The sequence below is a fragment of the Hemicordylus capensis genome, chromosome 15 (assembly GCF_027244095.1).
Source record: "Hemicordylus capensis ecotype Gifberg chromosome 15, rHemCap1.1.pri, whole genome shotgun sequence".
Lineage (NCBI taxonomy): Eukaryota > Metazoa > Chordata > Lepidosauria > Squamata > Cordylidae > Hemicordylus > Hemicordylus capensis.
In genome coordinates, this window is record NC_069671.1 from 1926680 (window position 1) to 1952457 (window position 25778).

General features: G+C 52.4%; 3 protein-coding genes across 4 annotated transcripts in view; 2 read left to right on the forward strand and 1 right to left on the reverse strand.

Annotated features, from left to right (window-relative positions):
• The window catches only part of ASCC2 (activating signal cointegrator 1 complex subunit 2), a 31726-nt gene extending 25135 nt beyond the window's left edge, over window positions 1-6591 (forward strand). Inside the window, exons 16-19 of the mRNA XM_053280061.1 lie at window positions 511-735; window positions 2266-2365; window positions 5297-5373; window positions 6314-6591. Coding sequence (XP_053136036.1) covers window positions 511-735; window positions 2266-2365; window positions 5297-5373; window positions 6314-6485 — 574 coding nt within the window. The 3' untranslated portion in view covers window positions 6486-6591. The remainder of the gene's footprint in view (window positions 1-510; window positions 736-2265; window positions 2366-5296; window positions 5374-6313) is intronic.
• A 1576-nt stretch (window positions 6592-8167) lies between these two features.
• On the reverse strand, window positions 8168-10906 carry LOC128338110 (cytochrome b-c1 complex subunit 9). Its single transcript, XM_053280083.1, has 2 exons — window positions 10706-10906; window positions 8168-8394 (listed from the first exon to the last, which is right to left on the reverse strand). Exons 1-2 carry the CDS (start codon window positions 10844-10846, stop codon window positions 8350-8352), a joined length of 186 nt encoding a protein of 61 aa, XP_053136058.1. The 5' UTR covers window positions 10847-10906; the 3' UTR covers window positions 8168-8349.
• Window positions 10907-10984: 78 nt separating this feature from the next.
• Window positions 10985-21822, forward strand: ZMAT5 (zinc finger matrin-type 5). Of its 2 annotated transcripts, none has more exons than XM_053280080.1 (6): window positions 10985-11187; window positions 12849-12984; window positions 15255-15317; window positions 16196-16276; window positions 20858-20969; window positions 21581-21822. In XM_053280080.1, exons 2-6 carry the CDS (start codon window positions 12858-12860, stop codon window positions 21708-21710), a joined length of 513 nt encoding a protein of 170 aa, XP_053136055.1. In that variant the 5' UTR covers window positions 10985-11187; window positions 12849-12857; the 3' UTR covers window positions 21711-21822. The 2 variants fall into 2 exon arrangements, with proteins under 2 accessions (XP_053136055.1, XP_053136056.1); XM_053280081.1 differs by having other exon boundaries at window positions 12858-12984.
• The last annotated feature ends 3956 nt before the right edge of the window (window positions 21823-25778 follow it).

Sequence of the window (25778 nt, forward strand, 5' to 3'; positions counted from 1 at the left end):
AGGTGCATTCCCCCACCACCACCACCACCCCGCACTCTCTTAAAAAGTGGTCCAGCAGGGCAGCAGCGTACCTCCCTGCCGCCCCGTTCCTTCCTCGGTCCGGAAGTGACTGGAACTAGTATGCCGGGTGTGCACACACGCATGGGCTACTTCCGGACCATGGAGGGAATGGGGCGGGAGGGAGGCACACTGCTGCCCCACCAGACAACTTTTCTAACTTCTGCGCCGGTGGGGGGAGTGTGGTATGGGGGTGGGGAAGTGCACCCTCCCCCGCCCTTAAAGATGCCCCCCCCCACCTTCAACCTGGCCCTTGCCAGTTCCATGCAAATCCCTACCCCATGTGCCTTTTGCAGGGGACTCCCCGATGAATTCCAGTTTGGGCAATTGCACTGGGCACCAGTACCCCCTTGTCCTGGGTTTATCTTTGTGTTAAAGGTTTGCAATAACAGAGACCGACTTGGACTCCTTTTGCACGTTGCTTTTTTGCCGCCCCACCCTTGAGCCCCATAGGAGTGACCGGTCCACGACCAGAAGTTTGCTGAACGACAAGCGCCTCGTGGCCGAGCAGAGGGAGCGCTACAGCCAGTACTCCGTGGTCGTGGAGGAGACCACGGAGCAGGACGGAGCCGGCCTTCTCTACCCCGATGACTACGAAGACGAATACGACGATACCTACGATGGCAACCAGGTGGGAGCCAACGATGCCGACTCAGACGACGAGCTGATCAGTCGGAGGTGAGTCTGGAGTCCTGGAGGAAGAGAGGAAGCGGCCTTCTACTGAGTCCAACCCTTGGTCCATCTAGCTCAGGATTGTCAACCCAGACTGGCAGCGGCTTCTCCAAAGTTCCCCTCAGGAGTCTCTCCTCACCCTATCTGGGGATGCTGCCAGGGACGGAACCTGGGAAGATGCTCTTCCACTGAGCTATGGCCTCACCCACCCCTCCCGCAAGGGGAGATTCACAAGGAGAATCTCTTACAGTGCTCGCAGGGAGTCTCCCATCCCAACCAAGGCAGACCCTGCTGAGCGAAGGGGACAAATTGTGCTCGCTCCCACAAGACCAGCTCTCCTCCCCTATGGGGAACAGGCCTGCATAACTGCTTGTGCACAAAATAGGCAATGAAGAGGGGAAAGGGAAGTCCCACCGTGACTACAAAAAATTGCAGATAATGTAATGACCAAACACTGAAAATGTGGATAAACACTGGAAATATATATTCAGAAACAATAAGTCAATAATAAATAAACAAAAATCATGAATCTAATTTAGATAATTCAACAGGAAAAATAATGCATGCAGTGATACTCAAACCAACTGATAACATATAATACACAAAATGCCTTCTCACAATACAGGATGCATAAATATAAGCATGTACAATAACAATCAAAGATGTAGAAAGGAGGTGTAACTGAGCCAGGCAAAAATAGGGCTGCAGGATGAAACAGGCGAAGTCAAGTATCATAATGGAAGTGCTAAGAACTAAGGACGTCCACACCTCTTCTTGAGACCACGTCTGAAGTGGCATTTTTGTCATTTGGCACTTCCATTATGATACTTGACTTCGCCTGTTTCATCCCGCAGCCCTATTTTTGCCTGGCTCAGTTACACCTCCTTTCTACATCTGCAGAGCCCAGCATCCCATTCCCGGTGGGTTCCCTTTAGCAGACTTGTCTATCTTTTCAAGGCTAAGCACCCGGTCCTCTTTGTTTTGCCCTGGGAAAGAAGCTCTCCTTGGTGCCTATGGGAATCCCCCGCACCGCCCTGCTCTCCCTCTGCATCAAATAGCAGCTGCAAGCAAAGGGATGCAAGCCGGGACAAAAGGACAAAGTCTAGCTCAGTGTTCTGTACAGTGTTCTGTACCCCTCCCCGCCACACCCCAGTCTGATCCGGATCCTGTTTATGTCTGGAAAATCCAGCTTGCAGGCCCCTGTGTATTGTGTCATCGGGTTTTGGAGAGCCACTGCCAGTCAGTGTACAGAACACTGAGCTAGATGGACCAAGGGCCTGACTCAGTAGGAGGCAGCTTCCTATGGGGAGGGAGGGAGGGAGGGAGGGGGAAACTGAACTTCTCCCCCCGCCCCATTCCCACCTACTCCTCCAGAGCATGTGCAAAGCTCCCCCAGTCATTAGAATGGGAGGCATTCCTGGCTTGTGTAGCTGCCCAGCCTTGGGCGTGTGGGGGGGGGGAGCCATTGTGGCGTTCCGAATTTGGCTTCCAGAGCCTGTGGACCTCCTGAAATTCTCCCCGCTGTGTCCCCCTTAGGCCGTTTACCATCCCTCAGGTCCTGAGGCCGAAAGAGCAGGAGAAGGAGGAGGCGGAAGAGGAGGATGACGAGGAGGAGGACGGAAAGGAAGCTGCCAAGGTGACTGGGGCCGGGCTCCCATGCCTTGATTCCGGGGGGCGGGGGGTGGTGTGAGTGAGTGCCGCCTGCATCGCGGTTTGGGGGGAAGAAGGCTCTATGGGGGCCCGTGGGCAAGGTGGGGTCTCGGTGCCCCGTGGCGGAGTGGAGTTCCTGTTCGACAGGCCTGTCCCGAGGACCTTGAGCCACGTGGAAGGAGGAGGGCAAGACCAATGTGACCGGGGTCCCATCCCTTGCTTCATGGGGGTGGAGGGTAGGGAGAGTGGGTTGGGCTCCACCGAGCGGCCAGTTTCCCCTGGAGACTCCTGGCTTGGAGTCCCTCGGGTAGGTGCTCTTCAGGTGGCCACCAGCCAGGCATCCTTGGGCCCAGCTGCGTGGTGGAAGCACCTTGCCACAGTGGCTGGCTCCATCTCCAGAGAGTGCGCTTCTGAGAGGCACGGCAACCCCCACCGCTCCCCACGGCCCTCTCCCTGGTGGCTGGCTTGACAGGCAACCCAGAGAGGCTTTTCTCTTGCGGAGTGGGCTTCCCTTCCCGTTAGTGCTGGGAAGGCGCTGGGGACGGGGCGGGGGGCGGCTTTCCCCCGAGTCCCGTTGGACCGCCTGGGCATGTCACAGAGCTGACACCTCTGTCTGTGGGGCAGGAGGAGTCGCTCACTGTGTGAGAGACGACGAGGCCGGTTCTGGTGCAGACACTGCCCAAAGCGCTTCTCTGAGTGGGCTCAGACGCTTGGAACAGGCTCCCAGTAAATGGTGGCTGTGGGTGATGGGAGTTGTAGTCCTCCTGGAGAGCCAAGGTTACCTGCCCTGGCCCTGACACAACTTCAGAACAAGAAGCGTTCTTTCTTTGGGGACATCGATTCACTCTCTCCTATGTGGCCATACAAAGATCAGTTCCAAAAGTGCACCTCATTTCTCAGGTGGATCATTGTGCATCTGTGTTCTCCTGAGGTTTACTCATATTCCAGTATGTGTGAACTTTTACCAGTCCTCTATAAACTCTGATGTAACTTTATTTCTGCGCAGTCTGCCTTTAATTATGGTAGTTAATTTCCTTATAATTAGAGCGTTCCAAACTTTGGAAAGCCATTTATCTCTTCTTGCCTTCCTGTCACTTTTCCAGCTTTTTGCTATTAATAGCTAGGCTTTCTCACTAGGAACTTGTTGAGTTGGGAGGGAATGAACTGAATGTTCTGCTGGGTTTCCACTCCCGAGCAAACTCCATGGCAGAGCAGATGCTCTGCGTGATGTGGGGACTCCACGTTCTGTCCCTGGCATTGCTGGAAGAACATAAGACCAGCCCTGCTGGATCGGGCCAAAGGCCCACCCAGTCCAGCACCCGGCTTCATGCAGGGGCCCATCCCGTGTCGGGTTGCCCTATTCTGGCTTTCTAAATCTGGGGGCCTAATTTGCATATTATGTAAATTGGCTGGAAAATCCTTTTTGAGCTCAAGAGTGACTGCCCGTTTTGCTCTCTAGCTCCGCTTTGACCAAGGGCTGGAGCTCAGCTTTTTCTTTTTCTTTTTTTTTAAGAAAGCTGAAGTCTGGGTGAATCTGGGTAGGCTAAGCAATCTGAGTAAGATGCTTAAACCTCGGCTAGTGAGCTGAGGTTGCCTTCCCCTCTTCTGGAAGAAGGGCTTCCGATCTTGGGTCCCCAGCTGTTGTTGGACTACATTTCTCATCATCCTCTGCCACAATGGCCTTTTCTTGTGCCAGTGGACCTTCTCCCTAGAAGAAGTTTGTTTGTTTATTTAACTTACGTCAAAACTTATGTCTCTGGGCAGTTTACAACAAAGCAAAACTAACAGAAAAAGTTAAAGCAAAATAAATAACAGAAAGTTAAAACATTACAACAATTTAGAAATTTTTTAAACAGTATCTTTAAGCAGTGTTAAAACTATTAAAACGATATTTAATTAAAAGCCTGGATGAACAGATGTGTCTTTAAAGACCTTTAAAAAAACTGTCAGAGATGGGGAGGCTCTTATTTCAGCAGGGAGCACATTATTCCAAAGCCTCAGGGCAGCAACAGAGAAGGCCCATCCCTGAGTAGCCACCAGATGCAGACAGACCTCTCCGGATGATCTCAATGGTGGTGGGGTTCAGGATAACTAAGCTGAGAGGTACCTTTAGGACGTGGGAGCTCCCTTCTCCTTAGCAGGGGGAGAGCAACTGTCTCTCTTCAGCCTAGCCGCATAGTTTCCGTCCCAGTGGCTGGAGCCTCCCTTGCATTTCTTTTTAGAGAGCAAACCAAATTATCTTCTCTCTCGCCTGTTAATGGCTTGGAGAACTTTCTTTCTTTCTTTTGCTTTTTTTAAAGTGGCGGTGAAATGTTAAATGATCACAATGGAACGACCCTGTTTCAGGTACATTGTACAGTGGACATATAAGAGCAGCCCTGCTGGATCAGTTCCAAGGAGGCCCTCTAGCCCAGCATCCTGTCTCACAACGTGGCCCACCAGATGCCTTTGAGAAGCCCACAGGAGGCAAGAGGGGAGGGCAGGCCCTCCTCTCTCCTGCGGTTACTTCCCTGCAGCTGGTATTGAGAGGTATCTTGCCTGTGAGGCTGGAAGTGGCCAGTAGCCCTCAGACTAGTAGCCACTGATAGACCTGTGTCCTCCATGAATTTGTCTCAGCCCCTCTTAAAGCCATCCAGGCTGTTGCCTGTCGCCACATCTTGTGGCAGTGGGCTTAGTGGGTGCCGCCTTTGGTTTTATATCTTTTTTCCTGCATGAGTAATGGGTTTCAGGCCACTCTTGATGTATTTCAGCCTTCCAGGAGACCTCTGGGAGGCAGTTTAAACGTGCCATTTCTGGTGTGCTATAGTCCTCTCACAGAATGGCCCCACTCAAGAATTCACGCAGGAGGTGGCTCTCTTGAAAGCTTCTGCTCCGTCAGAATCTCTAAAAATCGCATGTCCTTCCTGTTCTGTGGCAGGATCACTTTGTGCAGGACCCGGCGGTGCTGAGGGAGAGAGCTGAAGCCAGGCGGATGACCTTCCTCGCAAGGAAAGGGTAAGCTGGGATTCCCCCCCCCCCACACACACACTTCTGGTGCTGGGGCCATAACGCAGCATTAGAGCATCTGCTTGTAGGCAGAAGGTCCCAGATTGTGTCCCTGGCAACATCTCCAGGTAGGGCTGAGAGAAACTCCTGCCTGCAGCCTTGGAGAAGCTGCTGCCAGTCATTGTAGACCAGGGATTCTCAACGTTGGGTCCCCAGATGTTATTGGACTTCAACTCCCATAATTCCCAGCTGCAGTGGTCTTTGGCTGGGAAGTATGGGAGTTGAATGCCAATAACATCTGGGGGCCCAACGCTGAGAATCCCTGGTGTAGACAACACTGAGCTAGATGAGGGTCAGACTCAGTATACAGCAGCTTCCTATGGACTTGTGCTGTCTGTGGGATTCTGTGGAACACCAGGGATTCTCAACTGTGGGAATGGTACTTTTTTTTTTTTAAATGGCTCCTAAGAATCAAATAGTTTTAAAAATAACTGCTCCAGGCCTTGTTGCCTGAGCTGAAACTGGCCTCGTTTTTTGCACCCTCTAGAGTCTAGCCCCACACAATCCGTCTTTCCTACCTGCAGCAGGTGCTCCTGTCTGCATGCTGTGGCATCCACCCCAGGAGGGCCTGCTCCTCTAGATACGGGGCCTAGTTACACCCCCACCTCCTAAAACTGGTGCTGCCTTGCCTGCCCTCTGGTGAGCAGGCCAATTGTTGTGGCAGGTGGCGTTTTATTTTTTTTTTAAAGATCAGCGTGTTCACATTGGAGTTCTTAAAGGGCTTTTGCACATCCGCCATCCTGCCCTGGTGATTTATTTCACGTTGACTGTGTCAGGCCCAGCACGCCACCTCCACCCCCGGTCACCTGCATCTGACCTGGCCCTCTACGAAGCCTCCTCTGTCTCGTTGACCTTGTTACGCAGGTCCTTTCCCCCTCCCCTCCTCCAGGCACAAGCCAGACCACGCGGCAGCAGTCGTGGGCGCGGCCAAGGGGCACGGGCAGAGCCGAGAGACGGCGCAGGAACGCAGGAAGAAAGAAGCCAGCAAAGGGAGCCGGGGGAATCACAACCGGCGAGCCATGGCCGACCGGAAACGCAACAAGGGCATGATCCCCTCCTGAAGAACTGGAGGGGCCAGGTGCAAGGCTCCTCTCCCAAGAGACTGCCGCTGCCTAGCAGCGCGATTCCGCTTGTAACGGCAGAACCTCATTACAGAAAACCGCAGCAGTTGCAGTGTGGAGTTCCTTTCTCACACTTTGCCCTTCCCACCCTGGGACTCTGGCTATGTTTGTGCTGCTCTCGCCCCCCGCCGTACGGGGAAGAGCATCATGGCTTTGCTGCGTCAGCCCACATTCACCTAGCCGAGCCTTCTCCTACCATCAGCTTCCGGTCAGGCGTTTCTGCCATCTCATTTACCTCCGGTGGCTGGCACACAAGGGTATACTGCCCCTGGAGAGGGAGGTGCTATTTTAACTCTCCTGCCTAATCACCACTGATGGACCTCTGTGAATGTGGCTCACCTCACTGAACGCCAGAGTTGGAAGGGACCTCGGAGGCCTCTGGCTCAGCATTTCCCAACCACCACCACCCCCATCAGAGCACACTTGGATTAGGAATGTATATTCCTGACAAGTGGTTTTCTTCCTTTCCTTCTGCAGGGGTTGTGCCACTGCATGTTTATTTTAAAAAAACACCACCACTGGTTTTCTTTACCATTCTGGTACACTGTTGTAGGGCACGTCAGCTGCAAGAGCTGGGCGTTTAAACTCCCTGCATTTGGAAACGACTCTCTCCTCTATGCAGTGGGAGGGGAGGCCTCCTTCCCTACGTTCCGGTCTAGATGCAGGGCATGTAGAAACTCCTGGCACTGGACAGAGACCATCAAAGCTCCAAACTTAAATGGCTTTCTATCTTGACTTAATGGACACTTACATGAGAACATGGCTGGATCAGGCCCAAGGCCTATCTAGTCCAGCATCCTGGTTTCCAGTGGCCCACCAGGTTCCTCTGGGAAGCCCACAAGCAGGAGCCAAAGGTATGCCCCCCTCTCCTGCTCCTGGGACTCAGAGGCATCAGGACTAGTAGCCATGGCTAGACCTGTCCTCTAGGAATTTGTCTAGGCCCTTAGACAATATCCCATGGAATTCCATAGATTAGTGATGGGCTGTGTGAAAAAGCATTTCCTTTTGTCAGTCCTAAATTTCCCGACCTTCAGTCTCTTGGGATGAGCATGTGATTTCCTGGCCATCCGTTTCAAACTCCATAAAGCAGTGGAGATTATCAATTTCATTAGTGTGTGACTTTTCAGCACTCAGTGTTCCCTACACCTTCCCAGTAGATTCCTCCACCACCACCACCGATCTTTCCCCCAAACTAGCTCAGCCCAACATTTTCATTAAAGCTCAAAGTCCCCTGGAACCAGAAGTATATATGTACCTGCTTTAGAAGTTCACCACCACACTTAAGGACATTAGACTGCAAGGATATTGACTTACAGCTGGCTCTGAACAGCCCCATTAATTCAGTAAAAGCTGAGGCTTGAGTGGGCAGAGTATCTTGGCTAACAACTATAGCCACCTCCTTGAGATTCCTCTCCTGCTGTCTGAATACTAGCCTGAAGAGAAAGGCAAGTATATCTACTAAGCAGAAGCTAGAGCAGTGCCTGAAGCCAAATGCCTCCAGATTTCTAGCAGAAGCAAACCTATTTTACCTAGAACACAGATTGGATGTACTGCCTCGATTAGGTGGTGGTGGAGCTGCTTAGGGGAAGCTAATGGAAGATCTGAAGGACAGAACGTACACATCTGTGAATGTATTTTATTCAGCCACATTTCAGCATAAGAGGCCCATAAGTCCAGGGAGCTTTTTTCCCATCCATGATGCACACTTTGGCTCAAACGGCCACCTTAACCGTTCGTGGTCAGGAAGAAGGACGTGTACTGAAGATATGGCAGGGAGTCCAGCATCTCTGGGCTTCAGCTTCCTTCATTCTTCAGTCTCATACTTGTGCTTAATGTGCTTCCACAGCTTCTGCAAAGCAAAGAAACAAGATACTCGCTTATCTAAGGGTTCCAGGAATGCCTGCTTGAAGCTGAACAGGCTATTGCAGCCCAGCAGAGGTCACCAGTTACAGCCCCTGGAATAGTTCGGACATTTTGCCAAGCACAAAACTACACAACACTTCGGGATCATTTCAAATACAGGTGAGGAGAAGAGAGAGAGAGACAAGCTGCCCCCCTGCTTTCTAAGCAGTAAGCTTTTATAGCAAATAGACGGAATCACTCTCTTAAAGTCGATACACTCAAACTTTGATACCGAGACCTCCTAAAACCAGAGGTTCTCAGACACTGGGTCACGACTCCCTGGAGACCTCAAGCAACTTTAAGGGATCAGGAGCAGTGTTGCCTCTGACAGGGATTTCCAGATGTTGCTGACTATGATTCCCATCATCCCCAACTGTGAAGGCCTTTGCCTGGGGATGATAGGAGTGTCAGTCCACCGATAGTCACTCCGCTCCTCCACCATTAGTAAAGCTCAGGAGATGAGTTCACTGCTGCAGACTATGGTTCTGAGTTTGAGAGCACAGTTGGAGAACCTCTGCTACATACCTCATTTTACTGATACTACTGCTTGTCGACTGGCTCTTTCAACTATTTTTTAAAGAGTTTCTTCACCATTCTCATCTTGTTTAGGATCAATACAGTCTTCCTAACTCAGGTGTAAGGCTTACCTAGTGTAACTGTCTACACAGATAGATTAAGACTCCTCGCCTTGATACTGTGAGAAGTCCAGTGGATGAGCTTTGCCGGCCTATGAAGATGGCAACAGCCCTTTCTATGGGTCTCTCCTTCTAAAAGCACAGACCTCTGCCCACAAGAGGTGCTAGTGTTAGCTATGTGCCTCCAGCAGAAATCCACTTCTGCGCTACTGGTTTCATAACTACTATTAAAGGTAAAGGGTGCCGTCGCATCAGTGTCGACTCCTGGCACCCACAGAGCCCTGTGGTTGCCTTTGGTAGAATACAGGAGGGGTTGACCATGGCCATCTCCCATGCAGTCTGAGATGATGCCTTTCAGCACCTTCCTATATCACTGCTGCCCATACTCCCATAGTCTGGAAAACACACCAGCGGGGATTCGAACCAGCAACCTCTGGCTTGCCAGTCAAGTCATTTTCCCGCTGCGCCGTTAGGTGGCTAACTACTATTATAAGTAGTAAAATTCATGCAACGGGGGTGTGGAGGAGGAGAAGAAACCAGAGTACACCACTATAAATCACAAACAGGAATGGAACTAGAGCTTAGGAACAAATGCAGACAGCTTCTCAGCTCTAAAGTCTTAGAATGGGAAGAGTGAGTATGTACACCTCTTAGGACACGGTGCAGAACCCACAAGGATGACACTCAACATTTAGCTACATGCAAGCGGACTAGCTGCATACACAGTTGAACTATCACAGCTCTCCCCAAAGAACGCAGGAAACCCAGCAGCTGGGGCTACTGAGAGTTCTTACAGATTTCCACCACCACAGTGTTTCACGGTGTTCCCTCTAACAGGGATTCTCAGATGTTGTTGACTACAACTCCCAGAATCCCCAGCTGCAGTGGCTCTTGGGTGATGGGAGTTGTGGTCCACAACATCTGGGAATCTTTGTTAGAGGGGACCCTGGACCCAGGCTCTCTTAGTACAGAGAACTACAGAGTCAGTTTAGTTAAATGGGGTGGATCTACTCCAGATGGGGGAAAGGAAAACAAAGCACAAGCCAGGGGGAATACGGGGAAACAAAACATCAGAATGGGTTACAGGGAGATGGCTAACCACCTGTCTTCCCTCGAACAGGGATTCCCAGATGATGTTGACTACAACTCCCAGCATCCCCAGCTGCAACAGCCTTTGCATGGAGATTATGGGAGTTGTAGTCAAAAGCTGGGAATCCCTGCTAGAGGGAACACTGTTGACCACCCATCTTTTGTTAATGCCACACATGCAAGTTGTTCACCGCCAGTAGTCGGGAGCAATGAGACCATCGTTTGCCAGTAGAAGGGCAAGGTCCCCTGAGCTTCATGCTTTCAAATACGCATGCGCCACTTCGGGCGGTCAGTCGGGCTGCTAAACGGGTAACCCGTCGGGATCGAGCCTCCTCCTACCCCCGAACAGACCCCCAAGACACACCGAAAGAACCAAGGCTCCCGTCTTCTTTATAGGGGGTGGGGAAGAAGTGTCGTAGGCCCCAAACCGGGACCTCGCGTACTTCAGGGCCCCACTTGACCTTCAGCTTGCCCCGCCCGCTTTCTACGCGAGGCCCCAGCTCCGGCCTCCGCTCGCAACCGGGCCCGACTTACCCCCTTGTTGAGATGGTCAAAGAGAGCGTCCGCGCCCTGGTCAAAGGCCCGCTCGAAGATCAAGGTACCCACCACGATCGTGAGAGCGAAGGTGGAAGTGCGGCGGAAAAGAACCGAGTACACTTGCCGAACAAACGCCATCTTGAAGCCTCTTCTCCGCAGCGCGCATGCGCGCCCCCAACTTTATCTCCACCCGCCGCCGAGCATTATGGGTCACGAAGTCCTTTCGCCAGGGATCCTGGGTTTCGGAGTTTTACGCCTCCAAGACCAGGGCCCTCAGTGTGACCAACGTCCCCGCCCTCGCCCCCAAGATCCGGACTACACTACCCAGGAGGCCCGCCGCCATTGCTGCGCCCACATGACTCGCGAGCGCTGAGCCGGCTGGGAGTCGTAGTCTGGGGGTGGATAAGCGGTCGCGCTCCAGGTAGCCGAAGGTGGGCGTCTTGGCCAGTAGGTGATGTTGCCTCTGCTGTAGCAGGCAGGTGAGTGGCTCGTCGCGGGTTTCTTCTGGCTCAGTCCTGAGGAGGAGGACCGTCTGTAGCAAAAGCAGCAGCCAGGACTTTTCTCCAAGGCTTGCTTGGATTTCATTGTAACCCCCGCATAAACACAGGGGAGTGTTGTTTCCCCCTCTTTGCATCTGGCTGCTCTACACTTACAGCATAGTCGGGGCCGCCTTTGCAGATCCATTAAGCAAAATTCCCAGAACTCCGCTGCAGGACCGAGAGGGGGGAAATAATACCCTGTCCTATGCTGAGCACAAGCAGCCGGACTATGAAGATGGCAACAGCCCTTCTATGGGTCTCTCCTTCTAAAAGCACAGATCTTTGCCCGCAAGAGGTGCTAGTGTTAGCTATGTGCCTCCAGCAGAAATCTGGGGCTGTGCATGGAGGGGCAGGCGGTGGGGTGGGGAGATGGAATTCTGATGAGGGTTGTAGAAAGATAAGATAAGTTTATTCGGCCATTGACCAGTAAAGGGTTATAGAAATGTATGGGTGAGGGTGTATGTGTTCCTTGGTCTTTAATCTCACCAGACCTGTATGCTGCCTTTTAGCCGTGTCAGTTCTCAAAGTTGGTTCATCACAGTAAGGTCAGGCTTTGAGGCAGATGATATTAGCTTTCCCACGAGAGTGAGATCTGGGATGGCAGGTGCCGCTGAAGAGGTCCTGTGCATCTGACCTGAAACGGTGGTGTCCTCCCCCCAGTCCACCACAAGTCCAACCTGCACTGGGCCAATGCTATCAAGGTCTTACTGGGGTTGCTCACTCACCAGGTCCTCGGCAGTGGCCATGGGAAACTAGCCCTCCTCTTTGCCCCCTGCAGAAATAGGTTGCCAGTAGGGGAAAGGAGAGCTGGTCTTATGGTAGCAAGCATGGGTGGTCCCCTTTGCTAAGAGGGCCCACCCTGGTTTGCATTTGAATGGGAGACTACATGGCAGCACTGGAAGATATTCCTCTGTGGGGATCATGGAGCTGCTCTGGGAAGAGCACCTCCCTGCCTGCTTGCATGCAGAGGGTCCCAGGTTCCCTCTCCGGCAGCATCCCCAGGTAGGCCTGGGAAGGACTCCTGCCTGAAACTTTGGAGCAACTTTGTCCTGGCCTCTTTGGAGCAGCCTCTTCAGGAACCTCTGAACCCCGGCTGACTTGGCAAAGAGGCACCTTTTAATGAGGTGATTCTCTTTTATTTAGCAGGGGAGAGTAACTGGCCCTCTCCACCCCCAGCACAGCAGCCCTCCAGTGGCTGTTGCTGGGGTCTGTCTTATGTTTCTTTTTAGATTGCGAGCCCTTTCAGGACAGGGGTCCATCTTTATTTATTTGTTATTTCTCTGTGTAAACTGCCTTGAGACATTTTTGGAAGGGCGGTATAGAAATTGAATAAATAATAATAAATAAAACAAATTAAGAGCCAGGCACGGGAGCCCTTAAGGAACGTCTTAAGCAACCTCTCCCCCTTTGGAGCAACCTCTCCCGCTTTGTCCCGGCCTCTTTGGAGCAACTTTGTCCCGGGGCCAGCTTCTCCCCTGGGCTTCCTTCCTGGGCGGATGCCCAACTGTTGTGACTCTGCCACCCTGAGTAGTGGTGATGGTGGAGGGAGCCCTTCTTTGGTCTCCTCTCCCTGACCTGCTCCTCTTGCTCTTCTCCTCGAGGAACCCTAGATGGGGAAGCGCTACTTCTGCGATTACTGCGACCGCTCCTTCCAGGACAACCTCCACAACCGGAAGAAGCACCTGAACGGAGTGCAGCACCTGAGGGCCAGGAAGGTCTGGTACGACCTCTTTCGCGGTAGGCGGCTGTTTCCCTTCCCTGGAGCAAGAAGTGGGGAGCGTAGTGTGTGTGTGGGGATCCCTTCTGTCTCGTCCCTTTATCCATCCAGCTCAGGGCAGCCAACCTAAAGCTCTCCAGTGACTGTGGGACTACAACACCCATCACCCCCTGCCGCAGTGGTCAGGGTGCAAAGTGCCCCTTGGGCGCAGACGTGCACTGCTGCCTGCATCTCAGGGCTTCAGGCTGTGTCGGGGGATCATCCACAGACCTCTTCAGGCTCCAAGAGCGGCTGGCCATGCAGCGTGGGGCAGGCTGCTTTCCAAAGGGTGTGTGTGCCTCGGAAAGCCTGCTGGGCTTGTGGAAGCTGCTCGCGTGGCCCTTGGGGTCAGGGCTGCAGATGGCGAGCTCTGGCTGGGAGGCTGCGAGAGATGGTTGTCCTTCAGAGGAAACTGGCTTTCTCACCTCAATCAGAGAGCTGGTCCTGTGGTAGCCAGCCTGACTTGTCCCCTTAGCTAAGCAGGGTCCGCCCTAGTTGCATACGAAAGGGAGACAAGAAGTGTGAGCTCTGTAAGATATTCTCCTTAGGGGATGGAGCCACTCTGGGAAGAGCATCTAGGCTCCCAAGTTCCCTCCCTGGCAGCATCTCCAAGATAGGGCTGAGAGAGACTCCTGCCTGCAACCTTGCAGAAGCCGCTGCCAGTCTGGGTAGACAATGCTGAGCGAGATGGACCAAGAGTCTGACTCGGTATGTGGCAGCTTCTTATGTTCCTATGGGAGAAGAGCTGGTCTTGTGGTAGCAAGCAGTGGTAGCAAGATGTGTGCATGCTCACACATTTTTTGATGTCTGCTCAGGTTGAATTGGGAAAGCCCCCCTCTGAATTCACATGCGTGCACACACTGTCTTGATACTTCCACCCAGAACAAAACTCATTCCACACACAGATGAAAAAAATTAGAGAGAATACTGGTAGCAAGTATGAATTAGGAACACAGGAAGCTGCCTTCTACAGAGTCAGACCACTGGTCCATCTAGCTCAGCATTGTCTACCCAGACTGGCAGCAGCTTCTCCAAGGTTTCAGGCTGGAGTTGCTCTCAGGCCTATCTTGGCGATGCTGCCAGGGAGGGAACTCGGAGCCTTCTGAATGCAAGCAGGCGGGGGCTCTTCCCAGAGCGGCTGGGTCCCCTTTACTAAGCAGGGTCAGCATTGGTTTACATTTGGATGGGAGACTAATGTGAGCACTGTAACTTGGGGGATGGGACTGCCCTGGGAAGAGCACCTGCCTCCTTGCATGCAGGAGGTCCCAGGTTCCCTCCCTGGCAGCATCTCCAGATAGGGCTGAGAGCAGGGCTGCAGCAATAGTTAAGCAGATGGGTTCAAAGACCTCATGCCCCCCAGCTCCAGAGGGCCCCCCAGCTCTACCCCTCCCTCCCTCCGTTACCTCCCTCACTTCAAGGGGCCACCAGAAAGAGGGACGAACACGGGCCCCCTCTCCCCTGGCTGAGAGAGACTCCTGCCTGCAACCTTGGAAGAGCTGCTGCCAGTCAGTGTAGACTATTCTGAGCTAGATGGACCGAGGGGCTGACTTAGCAGACAGCAGCTTCCCGTGCAAGGCAGGCAAAAAGTGAGCAGGCTGCAGCGAGTACATCCAGAATGAACAAAACACAGACTGAGGGAGCTGACTTTGGCTCACCAATTAATGGTTGAACTACAGCTCCCATCATCCATGGCTACAGTTTATTGTGGGTGGGAATGATGGGAGTTGTATTCAGCAACTGCTGAAGAGCCCAGCTTGCCTACCCGTGACACAGAGTTTCTGTTCCTGGGCAGCTGCTCTGATTTTCTGAGCGAAATGGTTGCTCATTGCTGGCCTAGTTCTGGTTCTTGTGGGAGCTGGCTGCTGTTATTGTGCCATTATTATTATTATTAGTAATAATAATACAAATATGTAGATGTCACTTTTCAGCAGCAGTTCTCAAAGTGGTTAAATAGAAAAATGAATAATAAATACATGACAGTTTTCTGCCCCCCAAAGGGCTCACAGTCTAAAAAGAAACATCAGATAGACGCCAGCAACAGCCACTGGAGGGATGCTGTGCTGGGGTCAGATAGGGCCAGTTGCTCTCCTCCTGCTAGACGTAAAGATATAGAGAACGGCCACTTTCCAAGGTGCCTCTTTGCTCAGCACGCAGCACGCAGCAGGGTGGTACAAGCTGGCCTCACTTTGGGCAGGAGAGGCTCCTGATCTCCTCCCCAACCCTCTCGGTTTCTTTTTTGTGTCTCCCACAGATGCCGCAGCCATGCTGCAGGAGGAGCAGACCAAGAAGCCTTGCCGGAAGTTCTTGCAGACAGGTGGGAGTTCCCTGCAGCAGCTCCAAAGGAAAAGTTGTGCCATTGTCAAATTTTCCCATTTGCCAAATAGGTTCTGTCTTGGTTTGCATTTGGATGGGAGACTACATTTGAGCACTCTACGAGATCCCCCTTAGGGGAAGGGGCCATAGCTCAGTGGAAGAACATTTGCATGCAGAAAGTCCCAGGTTTAATTTCTGGGAGCATCTCCAAGAAAGGGCTGAGAGAGACTCCTGCCTGCCACCTCGGAGAAGCCGCTGCCAGTCAGTGTAGACAATACTGAGCTAGATGGACCAAGGGTCTGACTCAGTAGAAGGCAGCTTCCTCTATTCTTGGTTTATATATATTTATGTATTCACCTGTAAACAGAGTAAAGAAACCGTGTCTTCCAGACCTTTATAGTTTCAACAACAACAGCAGCAGCAAATATTTATATTCCACTTTTCAACAAAAGTTTCCAAAGCAGTTTGCATAGAAAGATAAATAAATAAGATAGATCCCTGTCCCCAAAGGGCTCACAATCTAGTTTCTTAGCATTCAACAGCAATTCCCTACGTGGTTTCTCAAGCTTTTCTCTCTGTCCATAAGGGCTAGAAACCTGCTCCGTCGAATGCTAACAACAGTCATAGATCTATCCTGGCAAGAACAAGAGTCTTGTAGCATCTTAAATGCGAACAGGTCAGCCTTGCAGCTGCCATCAGGCGCTCTTGTTTTTGCTGCAGCCGAGTAATGTGGCTGCTGTTCTCTTGGTTCTGTGTTCGAAGCAGCGTTCTGTGCCCAGGGCGATGGTGCCCCATTGAACGTGATGGCAGGTTGGGCGGAAAGTGACCCATTGCCTTCTGGCCGTCTCCCTTGATATCCTCCCTTGGATTTCCTTGCAGGCCAGTGTGATTTTGGCTCCAACTGCAGGTTCTCCCACATGACTGAGAAGGATCTGGAGAAGCTGAGTTCGCAGGTGCAAGGTGAGCCCTGGCTGCGGGGTGTGTGTGTGGGGGGGGGGCAGGAGCAGGGGGCAGATTTTGCCAGTCGCCCATCTGTGCCGCTCCCCAGGGGCCGCTGGTCCCTAGTTTTTAGACTGATCTCATAACGTGTCTTACTGTCCTGTATGCCGGCCTGGAAATTCTGTTCAGAAGGGGTGGCCCAAACCGTGATTAAAATCATATAAGAGTTGCCGCCCCATTGGAGAGGCCTGCTCAAGAAGACGCTGAGCCTTTGGCCACGAAACCAGTCCTGCCACTGGGGGCAGTAAGAAGCACCCCCCCAGCTCCGGGTGAGAGCTGAGAACAGCAGGGGGATCTACATCTCCGACCCTTCACCTGGCCCTGTATTTACCCAGCAGGTGGACTGGGGCATTCCGTTTCTGGAATCCTGCCTTTCTTTTTAAAAATGAAATTTTTCTTTCTTTTAAATTTTTTTTGGAAGAGGGCTGTATAAAGATACAGTGCCGTTGGCTGGTATCTCTTGCATTGTGTGTAGTCTGGCTTCAAGGCTGTGTGTTCCTCTCTCCTTCCCAATACGGGGCTTGCAATACCCAGCCTGCCCTGTGTGCTGTTTGTGCGGCATTCGGAAGCCGGGGCTGTGATTGGCGTCTGGAGATGCAGGCCCTCCGCGGAGAGGTGGGGCGGTCTGGGGAGGCAGGGAGGTCTGGCCAGCTGTTCCCGCTCCTGTCAGGTTCGTTCGCCGGTTACGCGGCTATTGATTATTGGCAGAGGTTAAATGGGTTGGGTGGAAGCCAGGCATCGAATTGGCTGGCGTGGGAGACCCCTCCGGCGGGAGACCCTGCCCAGCTCCCTCTCCTCCCTTTCATTCTCCAAATCGAAATCTTTTTTCATTAAAGCAACTCCACGGCAGAGAAGCCCGAAGCCCAGGCGGTGTCTCTGTTGACTCGCCTATGCTGGGAGTAGTGTCAACTGAAATTCTCTGTGCTTTCCTTCTGGTAAGAATGAAAGGTCTGAGTGAGGCGGTGTGTGTGTGGGGTTTCATGGCCGGGGGGGCCATTCAGACAGAGCGCAGGAGTTCAGAATCTGGCAGTCAGAAGGAGTTGGAGGAAGGGACATGGCACTGTGCAATCTTAGAGTGGGAAGGGACCTCGGTGGTCTTCTAGTCTGACCCCCATCTCAGTGTGGCCCTCTCCCCTTCCCCTGAGGTCTGACCAGTGCAGAATACAGTGGAACGGTTCGTTCTTGTGGTCTGGACACTCTGTCGTGGTCAATGCAGCCTAGGATTGTATTCACCCTTTTGGCAGTTGCATCACAGTGCTGGCTCAGGTACAACAGAGGACAAGTCCGCCATCCCTTCAGATACTTGAAGGCGGCTGCCGTATCGCCCTTGGTCTTCTCTTCTCCAGGCTAAACAGACCCAGCTCCTTCAACAGTTCCCCAGAGCTTTCCAGACCCCTCGCCATCCTTGGACAGGTTCAGAGGAGGACACCCACAGCTGCAGAACTTGTTGTGTGCAAAAGTTCTCTATAGAGAACGGCATAGGGATGGGTCTGAGGTGGAAATCAAAGCTTTGTGGACAAGGATGATGGGAGTTGTAGTCCAGCAACCGCTGGCGAGCCAAGGTTGCCTGCCTCCGCTTTGGAGGTCTGAACCAATGCTCCCTGCCACAGGGATTCCCAGCAGTTGTTGACTACAACTCCCATCATCCCCATCCAAAGGCCATTGCAGCTGGGGGTGATGAGAGTTGCAGTCAGCAACCGCTGGGAATCCCAGTGAGGGGAACCACTGGTCTGAGTGGTTGCGAACCCTTCCTTTTCCCGCCCACTGCCTTATTCCAAGACCCCAGGATGTCAAGAAGGTTCAATCCAGCCCTACCCCTGGTGGCACAGTGGTAAAACTGCCGCCCTGTAACCAGAAGGTTGCAAGTTCGATCCTGACCAGGGGCTCAAGGTTGACTCAGCCTTCCATCCTTCCGAGGTCGGTAAAATGAGTACCCAGAATGTTGGGGGGCAATATGCTAAAATCATTGTAAACCGCTTAGAGAGCTTCCAGCTATAGAGCGGTATATAAATGTAAGTGCTATTGCTATTGCTATTGCTACCAGCGAAGGCTGCCTGTGTGTGCTCAGCTCCTCCCCGCAGCCCGGCTGCAAAGCTGCTTCCATTGTGTGCCCTGCTTTTGTCAGCTCGTTAATATTGGTGACTACCACAAGCTTGTTGTGATCCTTCACTCCGCTGGGCTGCTGGTCATCATGGTGCTCATTTCACACATTGTCCTTAAAAGCGTGCCATGGGGCCCCGCAGGGTTTAGGACAGCCAGCTGGGAGGAGGAGGCAGCCTGGAGAGACGCAGGGACCCTCTGCCCGGGACCGGCTGCCTCTCGCAACCAGGGAACCCTCTGCCCTGCCCCTTCCCTTTGCCTTCAAGGACCCCCAAGGGATCCGTGCTCTCGTTTTGCTCGATGGAAAGTTTCCAGTGGGCTGCAAAAGAGCTCCGGTTGTCCCTGCCTTATTCTGCCTTCAGAGCGGTGATTGTGCTGTTAACGCCAACGTGCAGGAACATTCCCCAGCCAGCGCTGATACATGGGGCCATAAAACTGGCCTTCTCTTGAAGACGGTCAACAAGGCGAGATTTGTGGCCTTTCCGGCCCGTTCCAGCCAGCTTTGCTGCCGCCACGTCTCCCTGCCTGCTGTTGGACGAGGGGGGTGCGAAACCATTGGCCGTTCAGTCCTGTAACTGAGGACACAGCAGGGGGCTTCGGCCCCCAGCAGGTCTCAAATACCGTAAGACATAAATGTGCCAGAATGCACTTAAAAGTTACAGTGAGGCTACTCCACTGGGTTACATCCAGATGAAGTTATTCATGAGGCCTCCCACTGAGATCTGTTTTTCCCCTTTATTTATATACCGTCTGGTATGTGTATCCCTAGGTGGTGCCCACAATTTAAAATACAACAAAAATGACTGAAAGGGTTTTATGATGTAAAACAAGCAATTTAGGATTAATTAACCAAAAGCCTGAGGTGTGTCTTAAGGGCCTTTTTAAAAACAGCCAGAGAGCGAGAAGCTCTTATTTTGGAGTGCATTCAAAAGTGTATTTGTCCCATTAATGTCAGTAAGACTGCTTACAAGTAACTTAATCTGGGTGAAAGCTAGTGATCGGAGTAGCTCATCTCATAATAACTAATATTTAAAATTTTGTGTGTGTGTACATATTTATATAGAGAAACAAAAATTTGAGTCTGACAGGGAGAACAGCTAACATCCGTCACTGGCTCACATCTATGGGAAGCTGCCAAATACTGAGTCAGACCCTTGGTCTATCTTGCTCAGTATTGTCTGCCCAGACTGGCAGCGGCTTCTCCAAGGCTGCAGGCAGGAGTCTCTCTCAGCCCTTTCTTGCAGATGCCGGGCAGGGAACTTGGAGCCTTCTGCTCTTCCCAGAGTGGCCCCATCTCCTAAGGGGAATTTATTTATTTATTTAACATATTTATATCTTACATATTTATATCATTAACATATTTAATATCTTACAGTGCTCACACTTCTAGCCTCCCATTCATATGCAACCGGGGCGGACCCTGCTTATTTAAGGGGACAAGTCAGGCTTGCTACCACCAGACCAGCTCTCCTCACCCTCATCCGCACAAAGTTACTCATAAGCAGGCTTACTGAAATGAATGGGACAAGTTTACTTGTCCCATTAATTTCCATGGGAGAACTCGGTGCTGATTTTCTGCGGCCTGTCAGTCAGGCCGAGGGGAGGGGCACGCTGAGCTTTAGCACGTTGCCAGCCAATCGGGAGTGGCGGAGGAGGGTCTTCACCCGCCTCCTTCCCCTTCTGCAGCGGACACATCGCTGAGGATGCGTCAAGCTGGCGCTCCTCAGAAGGGAGGCTGCCGTGCTGCAGTGTGGGGAGGCAGGGATGCTCTGAGCAGCCCCAGGAGCCTTTTAGACACCCCTACGGCTACTAGTACCCTCTCTTGGATCGCCCTGGACGATCCCAGATTCTTCTGTTGTGAGAGTGCAAGAGGAGCCCTCTGGCCCCCGGTGTGCGCTCAGTGCTTTCTTCTCTCACTGGAGCGTTCACAGAAGCTCCCACGAGGGCCTCCTCTGCTTGCCAGGGCATGTGCATCCGCTCTGTGCTTGGAGAACAGCCCGGCTCCAATCTGGAGGGCCAGAATTTGAGACGTCGCGGTCCGGGCCGCGCTCGGAACTTGGCGTGGAAAGTGGCGGTGGTGGTCCGGGGAGCCATTGCTGGCTTCTCCCCACCTAGGCACTGCTACGACCCCCCTGGCCGTCCTCCCGGGCCATGCCAATGCCGCGGGCCCAGCCAGGGCAGAGGGCCAGATCTTTGGAAAGGTATCTGGGCCTCTCTGCCAAGGTGGGCGAAGGACTCTAGGCTCGGGAGAGAGGCTGCGAAGGGGCCAGGCAGGCGCCCGATGTCCGGCTGCAGGGCAGCTGGGAAGGCAGGTCTGCCCCCGGCCCGAATTATCCCAGCAAAAGGCGAGGGCCGGCTAGAGCACAACTGCGGTGGGGATGGAGAGGGAGTGGAAGGGGCTGTGGGCTGACCTGGTGGTCCTTCTCGTCTTCTCAAAAACAGAAGAGAGGAGAGCGACTGAGCAACCATCGGACGGGGCGGTGATGGTGCCGGGGACCATCGAGGACTGGCTGGAGAAGAGGTCCAAGCGGATTGGCACCACCCAGCCTGACAGGTACGTGTGTCTGGGGGGCCCCGTCCACGGTGCTCTCGCCATCACGCCAGAGCTAGATGGGCCAAGGGACTGACTCCCTATCTCGCAGCTTCCGGTCATGTTCAGGGCTGTTGTGGGCCTGCTGAAGCTAAGCAAGGTCACAGTCTGGTCAGTCTTTGGAGGGGAGACGATCTGAGAACCCCACCTCCGCTGCCTTCAGTTCCACCATGGGTAGGATCCTGCAGCTCACTGGGGAAGGAGATCTAGTTGCGGGAGAGCAACGGGTCCTATCCAAACCCAGCACAGCACCCCCTGGGGGTGCCACCTAATGGTGCAGTGGGGAAATGACTTGGCTAGCAAGCCAGAGGCTGCCGGTTCGAATCCCCCCTGATGTGTTTCCCAGACTATGGGAAACATGTATGTCGGGCAGCAGTGATCTAGGAAGATGCTGAAAGGCATCATCATCTCACACTGTACGGAAGATGGCCATGGTCAACCCCTCCTGTATTCTACCAAAGGCAACCACAGGGCTCTGGGGTCACCACGAGTCGACACCGACTCGACAGCACAACTTTCCCTTTCCCTAAATATCGATAAGAATGAACAACCCTGTGTTCCTCTCGTTTTCCTAGCACCCTCTCTGAGGAAGAGTCCCTGTTCCAGTATCCGCCTGGCTGGCCCCCCATTCAGGATCTCCCCCCATCTCTTCAGGCCCCGCCTCCCGGAGGATGGCTGGTCCCGCCCAATCTCCAGTGGGGGTGATGGCAACCGAAGCCCCAAGATGCCGGGTCTGAAACAGGACCATCATTGCCATGATGAGGATGGTCCTCTCTTCGTCCCTGCTTCGGAGAATAAAGGGGGTCATTGGAATAAATACCTGGGTCCTTTCCCTTTTTTAAAAAACCAAGAGTGGGGCTATCCTTCCTAGCACTGAAAATGAACCACGGCGTAAGGAGGCATTTGAAGAAAAAGAAAAGAAGATTGTTAATGTGGACAAGGGCTGTGTAACTTCGGCCCTCCTGCATATGTTGGACTCCAGCTCCCATCATCTCTCGCTATGGCTGAGGATGATGGGAGTTGTAGTCAGCTGGAGGGCCGAACTTGTGCAGCTCTACCTGTCGATGCAAGCTGTTTGGTCTCTTGGTCTGTCTGAGGGAGAGCTGGTCTTGTGGCAGCAAGCACGAATGGTCCCCTTTGCTAAGCAGGGTTGGCCCTGGTTTGCATTTGAATGGGAGACTCTGTGTGCGAGCACTGCAAGATCTTTCCCTCAGGGGATGGGGCTGCCTGTAGCTCAGTTGTAGAGCTTCTGTATGCTTGCATGCAGGGGAAAAACTGGTTCCCTCCCTTTTGCTGGCCAGCATTGACACCTGTCGATTCTGGGAAGGGGTGTGTGGGCGGGGGAGGGAGGGAAGAGCCTGTCCTCCTGTTTACAAGCAGTGGGTGCATACATGATTCATATCAGGCTCAGAAAACGTTTATTTGGGGGCAGTAAAAATGTTTACAAATCAATGCGGCTATTTATGATCGCGAATGAGCGAGGAAACGCCAGCAGGGATAAAAGCTTTGTTAGGCATGTCGGAAAAGATTGGCTTGCCAACTGGAGGTTTTTATAATAGATGGGACAAGAAGGGCAAAGCCGAATAATGCCAGTAAATAAAGAATGACTGGCAGTCTTGAAAAGCACTGTGGAGAACCAATAAAACAAGCAAGTTTGCCAAGGTACATCTGGAACAGAGGGTTCCTCGGCTCGCCTCTTATTCATCATTCCTTCCAGTTTTGAACTTGAGTGATTCGGTGGCCCCGTTTGGCAGGGCCACCCTCAGCAAGGCGCTGGTGGTGTCTGCGTATTGCGGGGGACTCCCCAGGTATGCAGAAACGTACAGGTTTGTAAATTAAAAGAACACAAATTTGCAAAATAAATACAAGAGGAAAACTCCAGTTTTTCTGGCTCGAATGCTGAGGGTGGCAATTGTGGGGTGGGGAGGAAATGGTGGGGCAGGGTTGGAATCGGTCCTCTTGAGCTGGTAGACCAGGAGTTACCCTTCTTGGGTTCCCAGATGGTAGATAAGGACAGCCCTGCTGGATCAGGCCCAAGAAGGCCCATCTAGTCCAGCATCTTGTTTCCCACAGTGGTCCACCACCAGATGCCTCTGAGAAGCCCACAGGCAAAAGCTGAGGGCATGGCCTCTCAAAGGCAGAAAGGGGGAAGAACCTCCAAGGTGCTGATGAATTTTCTCAGCATGTTTTCATGGGTACACTTCCATAAAACTGGTTCAGTGTTGCCTTACATGCTTCAAGGCACTGCTCTTCTTCAGAGGCAATCCTTGGGTAGATAAAATTATTCACAATACTTGTTTTCCTGGAATTATCACCCTGCACCACCAAGGGTTAAGTGCCATCAAGTCAGTGTTGACTCTTAGCGACCACAGAGATAGATTCTCTCCAGGATGATCTGCCTTCCACTTGGCCTTGAAGGTCTCTCAGTGGTGCCTTCATTGCTGTCGCAATCAAGTCCATCCACCTTGCTGCTGGCCATCCTCTTCCTTTCTTGCCTTCCGCTTTTCCCAGCATGATGGGCTTCTCAAGGGAGCTGGGTCTTCGCATCATGTGCCCAAAGTAGGATAGTTTGAGCCTGGTCATTGGTGCCTCGAGTGAACATTTTGGATGGATTTGTTCTATGATCCATTGTTTTGTTTTCCTGGCTGTCCATGGGATCCTCAAAAGTCTTCTCCAGCACCAAAGTTCAAAAGCATCAATGCTTTTTCTATCTTGCTTCTTCAAAGTCCAGCTTTCGTGCCATCCTCCATGCAGAGTTCCCCCACAAGACCTTCCTTTGGTGTTTGCATAACGTTCCAAGTACTGACAGCCTCTCCTCTCCAATCCCCGCACCCCGCAGCCCTGCTATGAATGGCTGCAGAGCGGCAGTGCTCCGAAAGCGTCCCTCCATCAGCATCGTGGGGCAAATTTGCATGTCCTTCTCCATGTGTACTTCAGCCTCCTGAACCAGGCTGAGGGGAGAGAAGCAACCACCGCACAGATTCATAACCGTCATTGTAGCAAACGGGAATTGGAGATGGGTATAGAAAATCAGATAAGATTAAAAGCAAAAAATGGAAACGCAGATACCTTGCCAGAGCATCTATTGATCGGATGTAGAGATTCTGGAGCATAGCAAATGCGGGGCTGAAGCTAGTAAAGACAAAAGGGCTGGCATTCATGGATAAGAATCCTCCAGTGGCCCACTTTAACCTGGAAGAGGTGAGTTCTGAACATGAGAACAGCCCTCCAGGGTCCGGAGCACCCAGGAAGAAGCTGCCTCCGACTGAGTCAGACCCTTGGTCTAGGGGTGTGCACGGAACCAATTCCGGCAGTTCTGTTCAAATTCGAACCAGACTGTTGGTCTGCGAGCCAGTTTGATTCGGACTGGTCCCCCGCTCGGTTCGCCAGTTGAACCGGTTTAGAATCAGTTTGATTCAGTTCGAGAGGTAGGCTTGTAAAGTTATTAGTGTTTAGCTTTTTATTAATAACTTTCAATTGGAAACCTATTTTTAAAATGTAATTTTAAATGTGGTATTAGCCTGGCCTTTTAAGTTCTTGCACTTTATTAGTCTTATTTTACATTGTAGCTCTTTTATTCATGTTGTGAGCCGCCCTGAGCAATTGTGTGCTGGAATGGTGGGGTAAAAATACTTTTAAAAATAATAATATAATAAATAAAGGGGAGGGCTGGATCAAGTCTGGAGCTTAGAGGAGCTGCCGCCGCCGCCATCAGTGGTAAGCTGTCCTCTCCCCCCACCCGCCCCGCCACCATCATTAGTATTTTAAAGGCAGGATTCCTCTTTGCTTGTAAAGGGGAATCCTCACCAGATTGCCCTTTCCAAGCATACCCCTCAAACCGCCAAACTGGCTCCGAACCGTTTCCATTTGAGCCAGGATCAGTTCGGTTAGAACTCTGACTAGCACTCCTTCTGGGGGCCAGTCCAAGTTTGAACTGGTCATACCGGTCCAGTTCGAATCAAACTGGGCTAGAATAGAACCAATTCCACCCATCCATTCTTCGGTCCATCTAGCTCAGCATTGTGTACACTGACTGGCAGCGGCTCTCCAAGGTTTCAGGCAGGGGTCTGGAGATGCTGCCAGGGAGGGGACCTGGGCCCTTCTGTGGGCAAAGCAGACGCTCCAGCACGGAGCTCTGGCCCCATCCCTGGGTGCTGAGTTAGCAGGATGTTGTGTTAGGCGACCCTTTGCTCTGAGGGGCCTCAGACCGAACTCTGAGCCAGCAAGGCTCTTCGGATGTTCTTACGGGAAACACACAGACCTGGCAACTGGTTTGAAAGGAGCCCTTCCCTGCAGCCAGGCAAAGCGTCTGGTCAGCTGGCAAACTTGATCAAGGGAACAGGGGCCCAGATGCTGCGTGTGTGTGGGAACAACAAACAGGTGTGAGTCAGGGGTTCTCAAATATGGGTCCCCAGATGTTGTTGGACTACAACTCCCATCATCCCTGGCCACAATGGCCATTGGCCCTGGTGTAAATGTTCCTCCAGATTCCATGCTGTGCTTTCAGAGGTAACTGAAGGTTTGCAGATGCCCAGTTAAAACAGTGCTTCTCATGCAAGAGGTGGGGAAACGCGCCCTGAAGGTGTCGGATGCCGCAGAGATGGTTCAGCCGCAGAAGTCCTCAGGGCTGCGCGAACGACACTTGGAGTTGACTCTGTTTTTATTTATTATTTTAATCTGTTCCTCATTAAAAATGCATCGTTTGGGGGATTTAGGGAGGCTCATCCATTAAGCACAAGTGGGAGTCCCTCTCTTCGCGCACCCGTAAAGATG

Coding starts and splice junctions, on each gene's coding strand:
- LOC128338110 (XM_053280083.1), bottom strand. CDS start 10,846: ATGGCGTTTGTTCGGCAAGTGTACTCGGTTCTTTTCCGCCGCACTTCC. Junction 8,395..10,705: donor TTGACCATCTCAACAAGGGG/GTAAGTCGGGCC, acceptor TTTGCTTTGCAG/AAGCTGTGGAAGCACATTAA.
- ZMAT5 (XM_053280080.1), top strand. CDS start 12,858: ATGGGGAAGCGCTACTTCTGCGATTACTGCGACCGCTCCTTCCAGGAC. Junction 12,985..15,254: donor CTGGTACGACCTCTTTCGCG/GTAGGCGGCTGT, acceptor TGTCTCCCACAG/ATGCCGCAGCCATGCTGCAG. Junction 16,277..20,857: donor GCTGAGTTCGCAGGTGCAAG/GTGAGCCCTGGC, acceptor TCTCAAAAACAG/AAGAGAGGAGAGCGACTGAG.